Here is an 18,322-nt window from a genome sequence, read left to right as displayed (position 1 = left end):
CGAGTTGTACTTTTGTGGTTATGGTATTCAATGACGATCTGAGGTTGGAGTCGATCTCGAAATGCGGCGTTTGAGCAAGCCTTTTCCGAGTCAAGCTGTGGGCAGACTCAAGGCCTTACTCATTCCCTTTTTCACGGTTTGGCCCAGAATATATTGCGGAAATTGCGCTGTGAGCATGTTTGGTGATGAATTCACAATTTCAACTGTAATATATAGCATCGTTATAAGAAGGAAATCATGTTTTAGCGCCGTATGGCTTCATCGTTGGCTGCGTAGGCTATTCCCAAATCGGCGGACATTTTCATCAGAAAGGTTTCCGATGGATTCGCAAAATCGGTTAATTCCTCACAACGCTCTGTTTTATCACTTATTATAAAACGTAGCATCAAGACATGTAGAAACGAATGGAGGATGAATGTTACTGAAAAACCACACACAAGCTGTTGTCTACAATAGCGATCCTCCAATCCTAGCAAGAACTGAATCCTCGGTGATGCGTACAAATGCAATACACGATGGTAGATGACCTGGCGCTTTATGAATGTACGCAATGTTAGATCATCGCAATACAGTTGATAAAACCATCCGTCCCTGTGTATGGCGAAAATATCAACAACGCGGTACCAATACCCTCATCAGTAATCCAATAAATAGCTTGTGCTTATGCCTGAAAACTTTAGGATGAAGTCTGGTGTTTCATTATTTAAAAATATTTGCTTTGGCTACTACAGTATGTCAAATAGTCATGCTATTGAGCGGTGTTATTTCGTCTATACATCCAGCGTATAATTCTAGTATAAAGTGTTGACGTAATTGAAGGCAATACTAGGCAACCAACATCACATCCAAACCGGCGGATTGCCAGATCGCGAGCAATTAACAAATCCGCAGACGTCTGCAAGCAGTCATCAAGCTGTCTAATCTATCGAGTAAAGACTCGAAACCGAGCAACGCTCGAAATCCTACCCGAATACCAAACGATCTCTAGAATCGAGCTTGACTCAGCCTTTGCTCCGTCGAGCACGACTTGAGTTTGAGATAGAGACGTGTCTCTGAATACGGGCCAGAGACTCAACACTCAGGTATAGTGACTTGAAAATAAGAACTTTTCCTTTCTGTAAGTCGGACGTCGCTCCAAAGACTACTATACTAACAATACAGGAAGGCAACAAGTAAGGCACCGACGGCATTCTCAATTTCTAGGATTATGTAAGAAGAAATAATGGTTCAGCCCCGAGTCGAACTTTGTATATACTTGTTATGGCTGGTGACGCTGAGATTCGAGTAGTCCGCAGAGATGAGCATGGATTAGGATTAGGTTTTGAAAAAACAGGATTTGTGAAATTATGTCGGATTTGGATTGGATTTGGATTAGACAATTTTTTCAAGGTCAACTGCATCTCAAAAATGACTTTGCCTTATTTCGTACATTATGTGGTTAGGAATATGAATAAAATAATGAAAATTGAAAATACCTTATAGTTTTCAAGTAATTTAAATTATAAATCGAAAAGTCAAAAAACGGAAACGAAACCATTCAGCCATGAAATGACGTCATGTAACTGACACAGCAGAAGTCTTGATACCTGGTTTGCATAAGGTTATCCCTGTTGCTGTGGATTTGAGTATTTCAGTGTGATCATGAAAGCTGTTAAGAAGATGAGGAATGGAGGTAGACGTTATGTCGCGTATGGCTGCTACAATACGCAATATGCGGTACTCAAAGTGTCCTTACATCGCTTTCACAAGCCATATGCCGTCAGCCGACCGGACGCCTATAGCTGATTAGCTGAACAGTGCGGAACACCATGAAGACCAAAATTGCGCACAGAATCATATTCATGCGCGGATCACTTCCAACCATCTTGCTTCAATGAAGTATCCGAGATACACAAGCTAGTTGACTACCGAACAAAGGCAACTATCGCATGTACTCCCGTCCACACTTTATTTTCACGGAGGAATACCGGTACTCCTCTAAAGCTACGTACTGTCCGAAATCGGTAAGTGAAAATGTATTCAGTCAGCTAGTACTATAAGACTGTAACTAACCGTTTCTATTAGTATTGACTGTGGTAGTAACGAAAGTAGTTATTGTTTGCACTCAAGTATATACATGTAGAATTAAGTACGGTACCGTATATGCCTTCAAAAACTTTTGAAGTGGAAGTATTCTAAAATTAAGCCACTTCACTCATTGAATGAAGTAGTGGCATTAGTTACTGAAAAGGGAGTATGTAACCAGCTGACTTCATGACCTGATGGTTACGTCGCTGACCTTCTTTTATGCCAATATGGAATAGGTGTCTCGTGCACACCAAAGATTCCACTGACTGCACACAGGTGTGACGCCGAAAACCGCCTTGGAACACCAATGATATTGCGCTAAACGTACCGGGATTCCAACCTGGCTTTTATGGACTCCGTGGATAATTGAAAAGGATGCGACTCGAGCCAAAACTATATAGAAGTGAGATGACTTGTGACTCGGAAATTTGCCACTTGGCTACAACCCTGATAAAATCATAGACTGATGAAGCTGTAGCCTATGAGTCAGGAAGCCTACTTATCATGTAAGCAGCAAAAGTAACACGATAATACCCATGATCCATTACTATATCGTAATCTATGTCCCTCTCAAGATGTTGGCAGCTCAGCGGAGATGAGAAAGTACCAGTATCACCATAACCGTCGTAAAGTACTCTGTTAACTGTTCAAAACAACCCTTATAAGATTTCACCATATTCACAAGCCACACGCATCATTGTAGGATACAGTTTGCAATCCTTTATTTAATGATACTTGAGAAGGAATACTGCCTTCAATCTGACTGTGTTATAACACCTTGTGATATTTTTTTGCCTTCTCTAGATTACTGCAATGAAGAAGTCAATGCACTCGTCAAAACACGACCAGGAACGGCAGAGTTCATCAATTTTATTTGAGTAGCGGCATCGTCAAAATTAGCTCGGATGATGATATTGCTGGACACAAAACCCGATATGTTTCTCTTCCTGATACAGTAGCAGTGTTGATGGATTAGTTTGTTGCATTTACTATTTTCAATAAAACTATTTTCATGCGCAATGAAGCATTTCAAAATTGAAATCCTTTGAAACTACTGGATGTGACTTTTGATCGGATGGCAGTAACGACATGCGCAGGCAGGATTTTCCGTGTTGTTTTCTGCAGAATCCCCATAGCAATCGGACGAAATTCCTGTGCAGTGTTTCTCGGCTTCCTGAAAAGTGTAGTGTTAGGAAATTACTTGGCAACGGACTCGCCGTTTCATCTTAATGAGGCTCATTCACTCATGCATCAAACTAGATGTTATAATTCTGTGGCCATAATCCTGTTCATATCTATAGTAAGACATCTTCAATGCATCACCATCCCAACAAGCTGATTGAAATCATGGTAATGCTGTGATTCACTCTTATTCTGTCAGCACAAACTCTCCCTGATAGTTGGCATTTAAGCTGGCAACCTCCATATTAACACCTGTGATTGATTGTAGCAAGATTCCTAATTGAAACGAAGTAATCCACCAAATTATACATAGGCCGCTACCATACTGCATTTCATTTAGCTTTTACGCTGATCACACTACAGATTACCAACCGACCCATCATACGAAGCTGATAGGGGTTCCACTGATGTGGGATCGAGCGAATCACCACCTGAAGCGCGTCCGCATTTCATACTTACATTCAAGTACTCAGATTCAGTTTTAACACCATACAAGCGAGTCCTTCGCCATACAACTAACTCGAATATTCGCCTAGCGTCTTGGCGAACACACAATCACACATATCCGCTGTGGTGAGAATAGAGATGTCATGTACTTGACGTCACAATGCACATTCTGCTTTTTCTGTAAACATGCCAATATTGGGACTTTCAGTCAAAATTACGGCAATTTCTGATTGAGTAGAAACACGGAAAGTCGGTAATTTAGGTATAAAATAAAGTTCTGAACATGATTCCGCAAAGTTGTCTATAGAGATGCAGTTGACCTTTCAGAACGGATTAGGATTTGGATTTACCTATTTTCTGGGAGATTGAAATGTCGTGGGCGAATGGTGACAAACTTTATTCAGATCAGTTATTAACGTAATTATGGTTGCTAAGTTATCTTGAATCAAGTGAATCGTTGGTTGTGAAAGAAAATTTTCAAATCCGTCCATTGCATAAATTAGTATTTTTTCCAGTTGGAATCGGATTAGGATTGGACATGGACTTGAATATGAAAAGTTATGGATTAGGATTAGGATTTGGATTTGAAGGTTCGGATTTGGATTGGATTAGGACATAGAAATTTCAAATCCGCTCATCTCTGGTAGTCTATAGATAACTAACCTGCGGTAGGTTAGTTATCTATAGATTGAATGCCTGAAGTATGAAGTTCACTTGACTACTTCCCGAACCTTTGATTTTAAACATCTAATAAGAAGAGTAGGGACATTCATCAAGACATTTGTTTCCGGTTGTCTCGTTTCGATCTGCTTCGGTATTCGAAAGGCTACATTCTATTCGAAATACATCATCCGAACCGAGCGACATCAAAATTACATGAATCGTTAGCGAATCGGCTTCGTGCTGCCATCTGGCGAGTCCCTCGTGATATGTTGTATATACCTGTCAATCAACAACTGGAGACCTGAGACACCCAGCAGCCCAGCACCCGGCCCGGCCCGGCGGGAGGAGGAGGGGGACACGTTCAGAGCCTAGCACCAGCCGCCAGGGCACCAGTGACAGTGATAGCAAGTATTATGGTATACACATGACCCAGATATTGCAGGCGCAGCTATTATTACCCATGCAACTTTGCGTCGGTCATTGATGTCGTTCCGGTTTAACTCAATTCATTGCGACGTTTTATTAATTTCGGCCCGGAAGGGAATTTGAATTGTACATATAATGCATTGATACAACGTTGCGCGACGCACGACTTTGTTCTGGCCATTTGTCTTAGAAGATCGTGTTTGGTCCTGTCCTGAGCTAACGAATATCGGTTTTATGAATGAAACTTATGTTGAATTTGTGGATGCAAATTAGTTCATTTCATATTGATTACTAATTTTAGATTACTCATTGTATGTATTTTCTATTGCTAGCATTTCTATTCTATTTTCTATTTCATTCTATTTCTTATTGCAAGCATGTATAGTTTCCTCCTTCTTGTAGTCAACTCAAAAGGCACTTAGGCCCCAGAGTGGAATTGGTGGCAAACGTCACGCGCAACTTCTCATTCAATTCTTTAATTATTCTATGGAAGAAACCCTGCTGTCACGCGCAGCTTATTGACGAAAACAACCACTGATTCCAGTCTGGCTTAGGCCGACCTATTTCACAATTATTTTTATTCAACTTCTGCCTTCTGACAGTTCACGTATATAGATTACGTTACTCGAAAAATAAGACAAATGTCAAGCCCTGTCGGTGTGCAAGAATCTGCGAGCGGCACTGCGGAAGTCCTGTTCGTCAGCTTTAACCAAGACCATTCCTGCCTGCATGTCGGAACCAAGTCCGGATTCACCCTATACGATCTCACAACGATCGAGGATTTGGATACCATGTACGATAACGAGGGAGAGACCAAGGATGTATACATCATAGAAAGACTTTATTCCAGTAGCCTTGTCGCGATTGTAAGTATGAGCTCTCCAAGGACATTGAAAGTGTGCTACTTCAAAAAAGGCACCGAGATTTGTACAAAAAGTTACTTCAATCAGATACTGGCAGTTCGAATCAACCGACAACGGTTAGTGGTTCTTCTAGAAGATTGCATGTACATTTACAGCTCTAAAGACATGAGTCTCATGCACACGATACGCGATACACCGTTGAATCCAAAAGGCCTGTGTGCCATCAGTACTAACAACGAAACCGCGTACTTGGCTTATCCGGGCAGTGCTTTAACCGGAGAGGTCCAAGTGTTTGATATCACGAATTACAAAGCTGTCGTCAATATTTCGGCACATAACGGGCCTTTGGCGCAGTTTGTATTCGATTTGATGGGTACCAAATTAGCGACGGCTTCTGTGAAGGGTACCGTCATACGTGTTTTTTCAATCCCTGATGGTCAGCCGTTGTTTGATTTGAGGCGTGGACTGAAAAGGTGCGTTGAGATATCGTGCCTCGCTTTCAGCAGGGAATCAACTTTTCTGTGCGTGTCTAGCAATACGGAAACGATTCACATTTTTAAACTCGTGGATGCTTCTGAAAAGGAGATGGCGACTGCCGATGATAATGGCAGCTGGATGGGATATTTTAATAAAGTAGTTTCTGTGTCTGCTAGTTATCTTCCGACACAAGTATCCAGCGTCCTAAACCAAGACCGTGCTTTCGCTACTGCTAAATTACCTATTCTCGGGGTAAAAAGCATATGTGCAATTGTAAGCATACAGAAGGTGCCGTATATATTCGCAGCGTGCTACGATGGATATGTATATATTTTCAATATTGATTCAAAAGCCGGAGGCGTCTGCGACATGGTGCGTCAGCATTGTGTTATGCCTGGTATGGACGCACCCGGTAAGGATGATATTTCCAGCGGTGAAATGACGTCGCAGGTCGTGAACTTGCCGGAAGCAGATCGAACTAAAGAAGAAGTGCACGTCGTCGCGTTTCAAAACACTGAACGTCACGAGGAATATAAGTCGGAAGCGGATGCCAGTTGAAGTCAGCTGCGATCAATGTCTCGTACTGTGCGTCTCCTGACTTCTTTGCAGTATTATCGTGTGTTACAATATGTTTATGTGTTGTGAAATTCGTTAAATGTTGCGTAAATTCACTGGTTGAAACTATTTTGCCGCTCTGAAATTTTCTTTTCTTGATACCGGTAATGATAATGTTTATAGATCGGTGCATCCCAACCTTCTTCAGTTAGCGAACCACTTTTAAACCAAGTTTTCTTGTGCGACCCACAATCAGATATCTCATACGACCGAACGAATGAAAAACAAATTTATTAGAAAATAAGAATGTATAACACATGCAATTTATTTTTAATGAAAAATTTCAGCTCGCATACTAGGTACTACCATTGGGTCTAATCTTATTGATCCCGGCTAGCCCGGACCAACTTGAAACTACAAAGGATATGCTTCGGTATTCTACCATACTGATTCTTTATTGATGATTCAAATCACATTCAAATTTTCAACTTTCCGAAGTCAAGAGTGACTTCTTGACTAACCATTTAGTTAGTGAGCACAAATTCTGATTCAATCTTTCAATAACATAGCTAATGTCTACTGGGGCGTGGATGTAGCTGTGATCTGTATTGCAATGTATTTCACCTAGGCATGGTGTGTGTGAAACCTTCCATAGGATGGTGACAGGTCTTAGTACTGTGACACCTGACACGATTGATATTTGTAACTTGAAATTTCCAGATTCTTTTTTTTTCTATGTTGTTCTTTTGGAATGGTCATTTTTGTAATTTTATATACAGTAATCTGTTGGTAAATTTCATTGTAATCTTGCTGTCAACATTGAAAACAGCTTGTCCTATAGAGTTGATTACCGAGTCTCTCTGCTGTACTGCACTGCTCTTGTCATAATTTTTTCATAATAGCTTTCAGAAAATTTTTAGTCTTTGCCAACATAGTTACAATGAGCAATGATTGTACTGATCAGTAGTAGGCCTATGTATGTAGGTGTGTTATCTGATGAGACACCAAAATATGAGACTATTCGAACCAGGCATCGCTGATTGTCAACTGTGAATGTTATGTGGTGACTTCTTGATGCAAATTTGTGAATTATCGGTTTTCAACTACCAGAGTTGCCATTCCAGTTTTGCCCGTGAGGATCTGTTTTTTGGAGATATTCATTTTCTGCTCATACTCATTCGATCATCCGTCATGATTGCTTGTAAATAAATACAACCTGTGTAGAAGATAGGTCTACATCCCAATAGGTGGCTTTGAACTTCATCAAAAGTGTTTGACGTAGCAGTAATCATTTTGTAATATTTCTGATGAATCGACAAAATTGCATTTTCGAGAAAAAAGTTGTTTCTGCATTTGCTGGAATCCTTTGCATGGAACTGGTGTTGACATTATGATGTATGGTATGTCTTAAAATGTAATAATGAAGGCAGGCCTACGACTCCATCACTGTCAACGCAGAAAAATATTTACTGCCACAGAGATGTCACTTATCTCTCGTACTGCACTGATTAGTAATGAAATTTTTGTTCTTTCTGTTATCATAGAATCGTAGTTTGTAAGCACGTTTTAAAGAAAGATGTCTTCGACGCGGAGCTCCCGAAAATCTCGTAAAGATGATGACGAACTCTTCCCGTATTTCGAATCCCTCGACGATTTAAGTTTGTCGCGAATCAACGGCGAGATCAATAAAATGCACAAAAACGTCATGGTGCAATTGCTGAAGAAAAACGGTCTCAATCCGAAGGGCGTGAAAGAAGTTTTGAATAGGAGATTAAAGAACTTTTATCGTAAGCAACGGGCGCACTTGGAATCGGTGCCGTTGAGAAGTCAGTATTACGAGCACTTTGTCGTGATCGATTTCGAAGCCACTTGCGAAAAAATCAACGGGCCGCAGTACGTGCATGAGATTATCGAGTTTCCGGCGATCTTGATCGACGCTGACACTGGGAATGTTGTGAGTAGACTTTCTTGTTGCGAGATATTTTTTGTCTAGAACAGTGGTTCCCAACCTTTTTCGACCCATCGCCCCCTTTTCAAGGTCAACACCGATCATTGCCCCCCCAAATTTTGTGTACCGAAAATTGGGCATACAAACTGTAATCACCGGCGGGTTGACTAAAAAAAAGAAAAAGGTCAAATTTTCGGCTCGATGTCTAATTTGACACACTTTTGTAAAAAAATCAATAACAAAAAATTTGAGAATTTTCTGTTCACCCCATGAAAGGGTTAAGTTGTCTATAGAAACGATGTTCACCAAATTTGGTTCAATTCCAACTAGTGGAAGCAGAGTTATGGCCGTCGAAAAATTTGGATTATGAATAAAATAGTATTTACGGTGACCAATTCTTCAATTACCGTATTATTTATTATGGTGGTGCCCACCGTAAATACTATTCTATTCAAATCCAAATTTTTCGACGGCAATAACTCCGCTTCCGCTGGTTGGAATGGAACCAAATTTGGTGAACATTGTTTCTATAGACAACCTAACACTTCCATTGGGTGAACAGAAAATTTTCAAAATTTTTTGTTATTTATTTTTATATAATAAATAGAAACTTTCTTCTCCTGTAGCAATGCGGCTATTGGTTGGAATTGAACCAAATTTGGTGTGTAGTCTTAAATTAGGTAACCTAACAATTTTATCAAGTAACCAGTACGATTTGAGAAAAAAAGTCATTTTTGAAGACCCCTAATAAGTAATCGTGTTTGGCTGAGCAACAATGGGAAAAACAAATCAATGCAATAGTTTACAAATCTGGTGCAAGGGTGGAGTTGTGTGTATTTGATACAAGCACTGAACTACATTCTCCTTTTGTCGATTGAAATTGAAGAGATGGCGAAGCTTGAAAATATTTTCATTCAAAATTGTGTAGCAATCGGTAACGCAATCTGAATTTTTGAATGGCTCACCTCAAAAGCGTGTAGGGAACCACTGATATAGTTTAGGCATCAGGGTTGTAACCAAGTCACAAGGTCCTAAGTCACATATAAATTGGACTTTTGTAGTTTTGACTCCAGTCAAGTCATGGTTCTTCAACAGTTCGAGTTTGAGTCGCCGTGTTGAGACTTGAGTCCAAGTCGTTGTGTGTAAATTCTGTTCAACTCGTTTTTTAACAACTCTGTTTGGGAGACATTGAGTGCCTCGTATTCATAATATACCGTACTAATTTTCCTCACCTTGTACAGTTTCTGGCCTTATTTTACAAACACCAATACTGACATACAAAATACCAATAATAGCCTACTATTATTCAAAGTTACAACAAAATGCCTGCCTTGTCTGTCTGTGTCTCGAGTCATATGACTCGGTCGACTCAAGCGCTATGACTCGATTACAAGTCGAGTCTAGTCTTTTCCCGTATTTTAGAAAATGACTCGAGTCTGACTCCAGTTGACTCATGACTCGAGTCATTACAATTTACAACCCCAGCAGGCCTACACTAAATTTGACGAATGATGTTCCGTGTCGTTGTCGCCAGATTGACCAGTTTCATTCATACTGCCGGCCTACGCTGAACCCGATTTTGTCCGAATTCTGCGTTTCCCTGACTGGCATCTCGCAAAACGACGTCGACACGGCTCCTGAGTTTCCCCGCGTTTTCGAAAGATTCGAACGGTGGTTGAAAGACAGAAACCTGCACTCTAAGAAAAACGCGGCGTTTGTTACTGATGGGTAAGATGGGTATGAAGTATTCCGCATTGGTGGTCAGCTACGAGGCACTTCTGCTTCTAGCAGATTTAGCCTATTAACACTATTTCCAGAAGTGGTTCTATTTTTTTGACTACTTTTACATGTATGGAACAATTTTTAGTTTTCTAGGTAAAACTAGGCCTAGAGTACCGTACCTACTTTTTTACTTACTTCCAACTCGCTACTTCTGCTAATACCTCAATTTTCCATATATAATGAGCCAAATTGTATCGATTTTTGTCCCCAAATCAGGGGGTGCGCATTATGCATGGGTACAACAATTCTTGAAAAAAATCTTTTTTGAAATTTAGCTTGAAATCACACCTTTCTTTTTGTTCGTTGTCAATTGCGCATCACATGCAGCCATCCTGCCCAGTAATTCGTATTATCAGTGCAGTGGGCGCTGCCAATTAGCGAGAAGCGTGTTGTCAATTAGCGAGATTCGCGATCTGCTGATGTGGATTTGTCATTTGTTCGCCAGCGAAATTAGGTCATTGATTGCTGTATGCGCTCGCAGAATCTACATGCAATTTTCCGGGTGCGTATTATACATGGAAAATTACGGTTCTTGTGTTTGAGTACAAATATATGAGGATACTTCTACTTCTAATTGAACAGCAACGTTCAATGCTTCATTTTCTGTTAGGCGTTCTTTTTTTCAGTTTTCTAGGCAAATCTATGCCTAGCATACCTACTTCTTTACTTCTAAATCACTAAGTAGTCTGCTTATTAGGCCTACTACTACATGTACTTGAGTAGAACTATATCAGGTTACTTCTAGTTCTACCTGAATACAAACAAGGACTACTTTGAACACATCTTTTATTTAGCAGCGTGCCACAAAATTTAACAAGCTGTTATTTTTCGTGAGTTTCGTTATAGGCCGTGGGATTTCAGCCGATTTCTCAACCTGCAATGCGCGGTCAGCGATATCGGCTACCCGAAATGGGCGAAAAGATGGGTCAATCTCAAGAAAGTTTTCGGTAACTTTTATAAGGTGAGCGTTTCTTTCGATACCTCGTTTGGATTTCGAGGTACGGTATTTTCCTCATCGGCCCATATCATGCAATAATAGCAAACATCCTGCTAACTTCAATGCCCATTCAATGAATTAGAGCAGGGCCGGCCAACCCGTGGCCCGCGGGTAATTTCTGGAATTTCTAATATAATCAAAAATGGATTGCGCAGATTGTGAACTTGTAAGACCAACAAAAAATTTGATTAGTCTGGCCGCAACACTTGAGATGTGATGACTAAAATATCACTGCCGACGCATTGACAGATCCATCAGCCATTCTGCCATTGGTATATCTTCGTACACTACAATAAAGCGTGGCGAGATAGCGTAGCGGTCTAATCCGCGGCTGCAACACCAATGGGTTGCGGGCTCGAGACCGACCGAGGTCGACTTCCGATTTCCTATACAGAAGTGTTGGAGCTTTATCTAGGCTCCTTCTCGCCACCTCATGCGCGTAAGCGGTGTCTCACAAAAAGCCTAGAAGTAGGCCGTGCTATTGTCGGCAGTTACGGAATAAAAAAAAATAGAAAAATATCAGCCTGGAATAAAAAAAAATAGAAAAATATCCGCCTGGTGTAAATGACCAAAGTAGTCGACAAACACCATGAATACCACAAACGACAACAACTACTACAATAAAGCAGAATAATTTGCGATAGATTTATTAATAGTAAAAATTTAAGCTTAGCGCAACATGTTGTCACTCGATTTTTTGTTTTTAATATTGTTGTCCTTTTGTGAAAATGGTAGAATACGTAATGTATCAGATTGAGTCTAATTATATTCGCGACTACGGGAAAAAGTGTCGTTCAACATATGCAACCTTGCGTTTCCGCTTGCAGTAAGACCATCGACTATGAAACCTGGGCATGAAATGATTGACGCATGTTGGTCACAGCTTTCGATATCGATATATCCCAGTCCTCGCAAACTTAGACAAGCGATATACTGCAGGCCCGCAATATAGTCAAGTGACAATATTATTGACCAATGAACTTCAAAAAAATTTCGCGCTTGGCGCGGTTAGTGGCCCGCGCAATAGTTCGTCAATCGAATGTGGCCCTTTGGCTGAAAAGGTTGGCCAGCCCTGAATTAGAGTATAGTTATAAATTTGCCTAGCCGTCTTCTTCTTTCACTCAAATGGGCCTAGTTGTAGTTCAGGATACAGAACTGTTCCGTATTTTCACCAAGAGATTAACTCCTCTTGATTCAATACGAATCCAACAGTACTGGAGTCCCTCTCACCTGGACCAGTTGTAGTTTTAGCTTAAACAGTTTTTGAAGGTCATCTACTTTTTACTATTTTTATATTTTGTTAAGTCTAAAATAGGTCGGCATTTGGGTAGATTTGCGTCACTTTCAACACCGTAATTCTACGGCCAGCTGGGCGATGTTGCCCCTATATCGGGGTTATGGTGTATTATTTTGAAAACGGCATCTAATTGACATCTTGCGATTTTGAAAACCAGCGACGAACATAAGTCTACGACGCATTGTCCCTGATCTACTTCTTCAAACAGAGACAGCGAAATATCTCTCTCCTCGGGTTAGGGTTGTTCAGAATTGTCCGACTTTCAAAAAGCCATGGTTTTCAGTCCGTTTCCCATGCCTCTTCCCTTGAAAACATATTCTAGCTACTTTTTTCTGTAACTCATCACTTGCACCTGTGTGCACTGTGCATGCTGAGCTGGAAAAATATCGGCTGAAAATGGGGGTTTTCCCCAAAGTCGGTCAATTCTGAACACCGCTAACTCGGATACACGCAGAAATAGCGATTTCTGAATAAGTAAAAATGAAACATTTTCAGGTATAGCTTGAATAAAAAACCAAAAAACTGTCGAGTAGAAGTGGAATTAGTCTCAGATCTGGAGTTAGTAGTGCAAGTAGATGAAACCTCGTGTACTTGAGTATAGGTTTCACCTGCTCGCTGTACTTATATTTCAAGACTAATTACAGTTTTCAGTGTTTCGGTGAAATAGGCCTAGAATACTTACTTTTCACTTAGAAATCGCTACTTCTACTCGCACTTTAGTAAAAATTCATAGTTTTACTTCTACTCTTCTTGTTGTTGTTTCTTTGGTATTTATGGCATTTCGACTACATTGGTTGGTTTTCGCCAGGCTGATGTATGATTCCTGATCTGCCTACTTTCAGCGCAGCACGGCCCGGTTTCGTTGTAGGCTTATGCTTGAGCAGCCCTAACTACTAGTTCCCCCGCATGATAAACGTTAGTTTCGATAGCGAACTCCGTCCGTCAACCCGATTTTTTCCTTCAGATAAACAGACCCAAGCTAGAGGTCATGCTCTCGAATCTCGGATTCAAGTTCCAAGGGCGACTGCACTGCGGCCTGGACGACGCGAAAAACATCGCCAAGATCGTGGCGAGAATGATAGAAGACGGGTGCGTGATTCAGGTCAACGAGCGACTCAACGACGGCAGGCTGGAGTCCATCACAGAGAGGGAGCGGGAGAAAATGTATAGGCACATAGCGCTGGCGTCGCCCGCTGACGACGCTGTGTCTCGAAATCAGGACTCGGACAAGGAGAACGCGGTATTACCCGCGCAAGACGTGCGCGATAAAGAGATTGCTTGCTTGACGGGAAGTCTTTCCGGGTGCATTTTATGACTATATGATCTGTCTGAACGCTGGTTGAATGTTGTGGGTTTGTTTATCTGCCTGATAATAGCAATCTATTCAATTGTTTCACTGCCTTGAAATCTTCGAAATATACGGGAATTTACATGTACATTGTACGTACATGTGTTGGTGTGATGTTTTTAAATTAGTGAGGTACTTCCGTAACCACTCAAGGTGACCGCATACACCGCGGTAGAAAATTGTTGAATCATTACCACTTCGTGTTGTCCTCTCCAGATATCTATTGACAGTTGACACCTGTGTCCAAATTGTCCATTCCTAGTATGTATATTTTAATATGACCGTAAGATAGTTGTCAAACTTGAAATAGTACAGTCCAGCCCTCTGGTGAGTTCCTAATTAGGCTACAATTATACTGATGGAAATATTACTTTCAGCAATGTTAATCCGACGAGAAAACATTGATTATTATAGATAACTGACCTACGGATAGGCGGGCAACACGTGATTCACGGTCGAGTGATGCCGCAGACGCAGATTTGTTATCGCTCCAGAGCACGAAACGGCAACGTAATTGCTAATTTCAAAGATGGCGACACGAGCGCTCAAATTTAATAAAGTTGATCTTATTCGAAAGCTGCAGCGACCAAGTGGAATATGGAAGATTCCCGTTCAAACGAATCGAATAAAATTAGAATTTCGCCGCTGAGAAGCTGATGTAATTCAACGCGCTACACTGCACAAGTGCACAGTTCCAGCATTTCGCGATCTACGTCCGTTAAGCCCTGTTGAGTAGGTATTATATGCGCAGAAATGAAGCATGCAATTCGCAGGAATATATGCAATAACACACTGTCCAATTTCGAACTCTATTTAAAAAGACTAACACGTACATCACTCACGAATTATTTTGAACACGGGAATGCGACGCTCATCGGTGCAAATACAATATACTGTAGAGAAGAGGAACGTGAACTTGCTCGTCCGACGGAGAGAGGAGATAGTGTTTCACAGAGCACTCAGGTTGAAATCGACGTTTCTACCGAGATAGCATCGCTTCGCCTAATTACTAATTGCTGATTACAAATTAGTGATGTAGATTGTAGGCTACATTTAAAATGGTCTTCAGCTTGCTAAGATGAGCATCAGTGCCTTCTGCGAAAGATATAGTGATACTTTTCTTTCAAACCGCGGGTGGACTTTTTATTGTGTACTGCACAGATTTTCTGTGCGCGCAGCCTGTGTCAGCTGTGCTCACGCGCGCAGCATAGAGGGAACATTGGTTGTAAATCAACCAAGTTTTTACAATTGCGTCGCAACGACTAAAGTTAGAGAGCCACTGCACTTGCATTTCCTATTAGGTTTATTTGAATTAATTCGCGTCAGAAAAAGTAACAAATATTTACAATTTTCATCCGCACCAAGACACGTTCATTATCCTCGCTGTAAATTTTTTCATCCTTACCAGCGCGTACTATATCCCACAGGGTGAAAAGCACTGCTCTGAATAATATAAACAAAACAATTTGAGGTAATATTGCCGATGATTGCGAATATTAAAATGAGAAATATTTACTACGTGCAAATAAAGTGAAAAGATGATGATTTTCATTCTAATACGATGGCCTATGCCGTAAATTTTTTTGCATCGTTAGCGACTATTGTGATTCCCTCGCTAACGCGGTGGTGCTCAAACTAGAGGGTCCAATGGTAGGTATGGACTTCATGTGATAGCCATTGACCAACGTTTTGTCAGTGGCTAGTAATAATTAGGCAGATACGTAGCGTTGCCAAATAGTAGAGTCTGTATCGATACTTTGTACTTTGCATTCCAATGCGTTACCTGCACGAAGATGCGTCGACGACTTCAATGTCATTTTGACTCGGGCTTTTGCACACCACGGAGCGAACAAAAGACCTTACCTGCCTCTTGCAACCGTTTTTATTAATCTGATATTTGATTCTTCAGATTTTCATCATATACCAATTTCCAACACTAGGTTCTCATTGACGTCATTTCGCTCGGCTTCCCCTCTGGATTAACGAATTGGGTCGACGTGAAGTCACTCTCACTCTGATGTAATTCCGTTTCAGAAACCTACTTTGTCCCTTTCTATGTAGTCAACACATATATATTTTACGGGATTGCTGTGTTTGAAATTACCAATCTTGTGTCATCCGATACCATAGGTTCGAGTGAACAGCGAGCCTTTCAATAAAATTCGAGATCCCACCGACCACCAGCTCTCTGAGGTTCGCACCATATATAGCGTATGTATACGAGGGGTGTTAAAAATGATTTTTTCCTCAAATTGTACTGGCCACTTGATAAAATTGTTAGGTTACCTAATTTAAGGCTGCACACCAAATTTGGTTCATCCGACCAGTAGTCTCACCGTCACATGAGAAGACAAGTTTTTTTTATTTATTATCTAAAAATAATTGAAAAAAAATTCAACCAGTGGAAGCGGAGTTATTGCCGTCGAAAAATCTGGATTTGAATAAAACAGTATTTACGGTGGGCACACCTATAATAAATAATTAATGAATTGGCCACCGTAAATACTATTTTATTCAAATCCAAATTTTCCGACGACCATAATTCCGCTTGCATTGGTTGGAATTGAGCCACATTCGGTGAAAATCGTTTCTATAGACCAGAGTTGGATCAATTACAATATTTTAATTCAATTACAAGTACGATTACAATTACTTCCTTGTATGTTTCAATTACATTACAATTACAATTACTCAATGCTAAAAATATCAAATTACAATTACAATTACTTGATTCAGTAAAGAAGTGTTCTTTGACAACCGTAGCGACGTAATTAGCAACAATCTCAAGCTATTCATGCTTCATTCCTGATATGTAGTAAACCCTTTGATTAAAAAAAACTCGAACGTATTCGAACTATTCCTAATCATGAGTACTGAAAACTACAAGTATACAGAAAAATGTTTCAAGCGACTGTTAAGAACCAAAGGTTTGAGCGACTAACAGCGAATAGGCTACAGGACAGTCAATGAAATGTAATCATACGATTAGGCTACTCAGAGCTGAGTCAGGATAATGAAATGTAATTGGTAAGGCGTCAGCGATAAAGATGATACCGATAAGGTGTGTTAAATTAAAATAAATGCAAAATGAAAGAACTTCCTGATAACTAAGAATTACAATATTTTGGTTCTCATTTACATTTTCACTTGCTCGGAAACTGTTAGATTGCATTTGATGAACATTGGGGTGGGAAAAGTTTCTGGCCGCAGTAAATTTGGCCAAGATTGCAGGTAGGATTGGGATAACATCTCTACAAATGCGTGATCAAGTTTGATGAAGCCTCGGTTGGAAAATTGAATTTTTTTGCTGTTGTTGCAACAAGCCTCGGTACTGGTCAGAGATTTAAAAAAGCTTTGACCGTGGTGTAGGAAATGGTTCAGCACATAGGTGTTAGAAGAGTTTATTTGCTGTTCATCCATTTTCGAAATATTAAGATTTAGTTTAGCCCATTGGTTCTCTAACTTTTTTAGACACGCCCCCCTTTATGACAGTGAATATTTCTTGCCCCCCTTATCGTCATAGCACACAATGAAACCAAAAAGTTAGCAATCGTTACATATAATTTGATGGTGTGGAAGGTTATGATTATTGATGAGAGAATTCTCCGAACCGAAATTCAGACTATGCACCGAGCAACAACCATAAAACGGAGGTGAATCTGGCTAATCGCAGAAAAGATTTCAGTTCACTGGAGCGTCGTGCCCCGTTCAGATGCTTTCACGCCGCCCAAGGGGGCATGGCCCCAGTTTGGGAACCACTGGTTTAACCTATACTGTAATTCACAAAGTTTTCTGTTGCTACTGGAGTATGGGGAACAGTTTAGCGTGATTTAAGTATCTAGTTATGACGCAGCACGCATAGAACACCGATGTAAATAGGCTAATTATTACATGTGGTGACTGTTTACTAATACCTTAGGCCCCTCGTCGTCATCTTGGTTCGTACTGGATTTTCACTGGTGCGACGAATAAGTGATGGAATAAATGATTATTTTATGTTGTGATTGTCAGGTTCCCATGAAAATGTAATTGAGATTGTAATTGAGCAAACTTTTGATCAAATTACAATTACAATTACACAAAATAGAAATGCTTCAAATCAAATTACAATTACAACTACATGAAAAAATGTAATTATTACATTCAGCTCAATTACAAATTACAATTGATCCAACTCTGCTATGGACAACCTAACAATTTCATGGGGTGAACAGAAAATTTTGAATTTTTTTATTATTTGTTTTATATTAGCTTATACGGTAAGTATCCA

General features: G+C 40.3%; 2 protein-coding genes and 2 long non-coding RNA genes across 4 annotated transcripts; 3 read left to right on the top strand and 1 right to left on the bottom strand.

The window, feature by feature from the left end:
• Positions 1 to 1,385: 1,385 nt before the first annotated feature.
• LOC145437343 (uncharacterized) lies at positions 1,386 to 3,091 on the top strand. Its single transcript, XR_013914638.1, has 2 exons — positions 1,386 to 2,003; positions 2,872 to 3,091. It is a non-coding gene; the product is annotated as an uncharacterized LOC145437343 (long non-coding RNA).
• LOC145437344 (uncharacterized) lies at positions 2,918 to 3,874 on the bottom strand. The gene is made up of 2 exons (XR_013914639.1): positions 3,709 to 3,874; positions 2,918 to 3,241 (listed from the first exon to the last, which is right to left on the bottom strand). It is a non-coding gene; the product is annotated as an uncharacterized LOC145437344 (long non-coding RNA).
• Positions 3,875 to 5,338: 1,464 nt separating this feature from the next.
• LOC145437340 (WD repeat domain phosphoinositide-interacting protein 2-like) lies at positions 5,339 to 8,226 on the top strand. Its single transcript, XM_080314542.1, has one exon. It carries the CDS (start codon positions 5,427 to 5,429, stop codon positions 6,681 to 6,683), a length of 1,257 nt encoding a protein of 418 aa, XP_080170668.1. The 5' UTR covers positions 5,339 to 5,426; the 3' UTR covers positions 6,684 to 8,226.
• A 30-nt stretch (positions 8,227 to 8,256) lies between these two features.
• Positions 8,257 to 14,140, top strand: LOC145437342 (3'-5' exoribonuclease 1-like). The gene is made up of 4 exons (XM_080314547.1): positions 8,257 to 8,634; positions 10,163 to 10,356; positions 11,257 to 11,371; positions 13,669 to 14,140. Exons 1-4 carry the CDS (start codon positions 8,257 to 8,259, stop codon positions 14,017 to 14,019), a joined length of 1,038 nt encoding a protein of 345 aa, XP_080170673.1. The 3' UTR covers positions 14,020 to 14,140.
• Positions 14,141 to 18,322: the final 4,182 nt, after the last annotated feature.

Source organism: Botryllus schlosseri, chromosome 4 (assembly GCF_051294905.1).
Source record: "Botryllus schlosseri isolate E-star chromosome 4, Bs_hap1, whole genome shotgun sequence".
Lineage (NCBI taxonomy): Eukaryota > Metazoa > Chordata > Ascidiacea > Stolidobranchia > Styelidae > Botryllus > Botryllus schlosseri.
This window is presented reverse-complemented; position numbering and strand designations above follow the sequence as displayed.

Bases quoted from the DNA above. Each gene is read 5' to 3' on its own strand.
- LOC145437342 (XM_080314547.1), top strand. From the start codon at position 8,257: ATGTCTTCGACGCGGAGCTCCCGAAAATCTCGTAAAGATGATGACGAA. The intron at 8,635-10,162 runs GTGAGTAGACTT...CGTTGTCGCCAG, and splicing joins ACGCTGACACTGGGAATGTT to ATTGACCAGTTTCATTCATA. The intron at 11,372-13,668 runs GTGAGCGTTTCT...TTTTTCCTTCAG, and splicing joins TTTTCGGTAACTTTTATAAG to ATAAACAGACCCAAGCTAGA.
- LOC145437340 (XM_080314542.1), top strand. From the start codon at position 5,427: ATGTCAAGCCCTGTCGGTGTGCAAGAATCTGCGAGCGGCACTGCGGAA.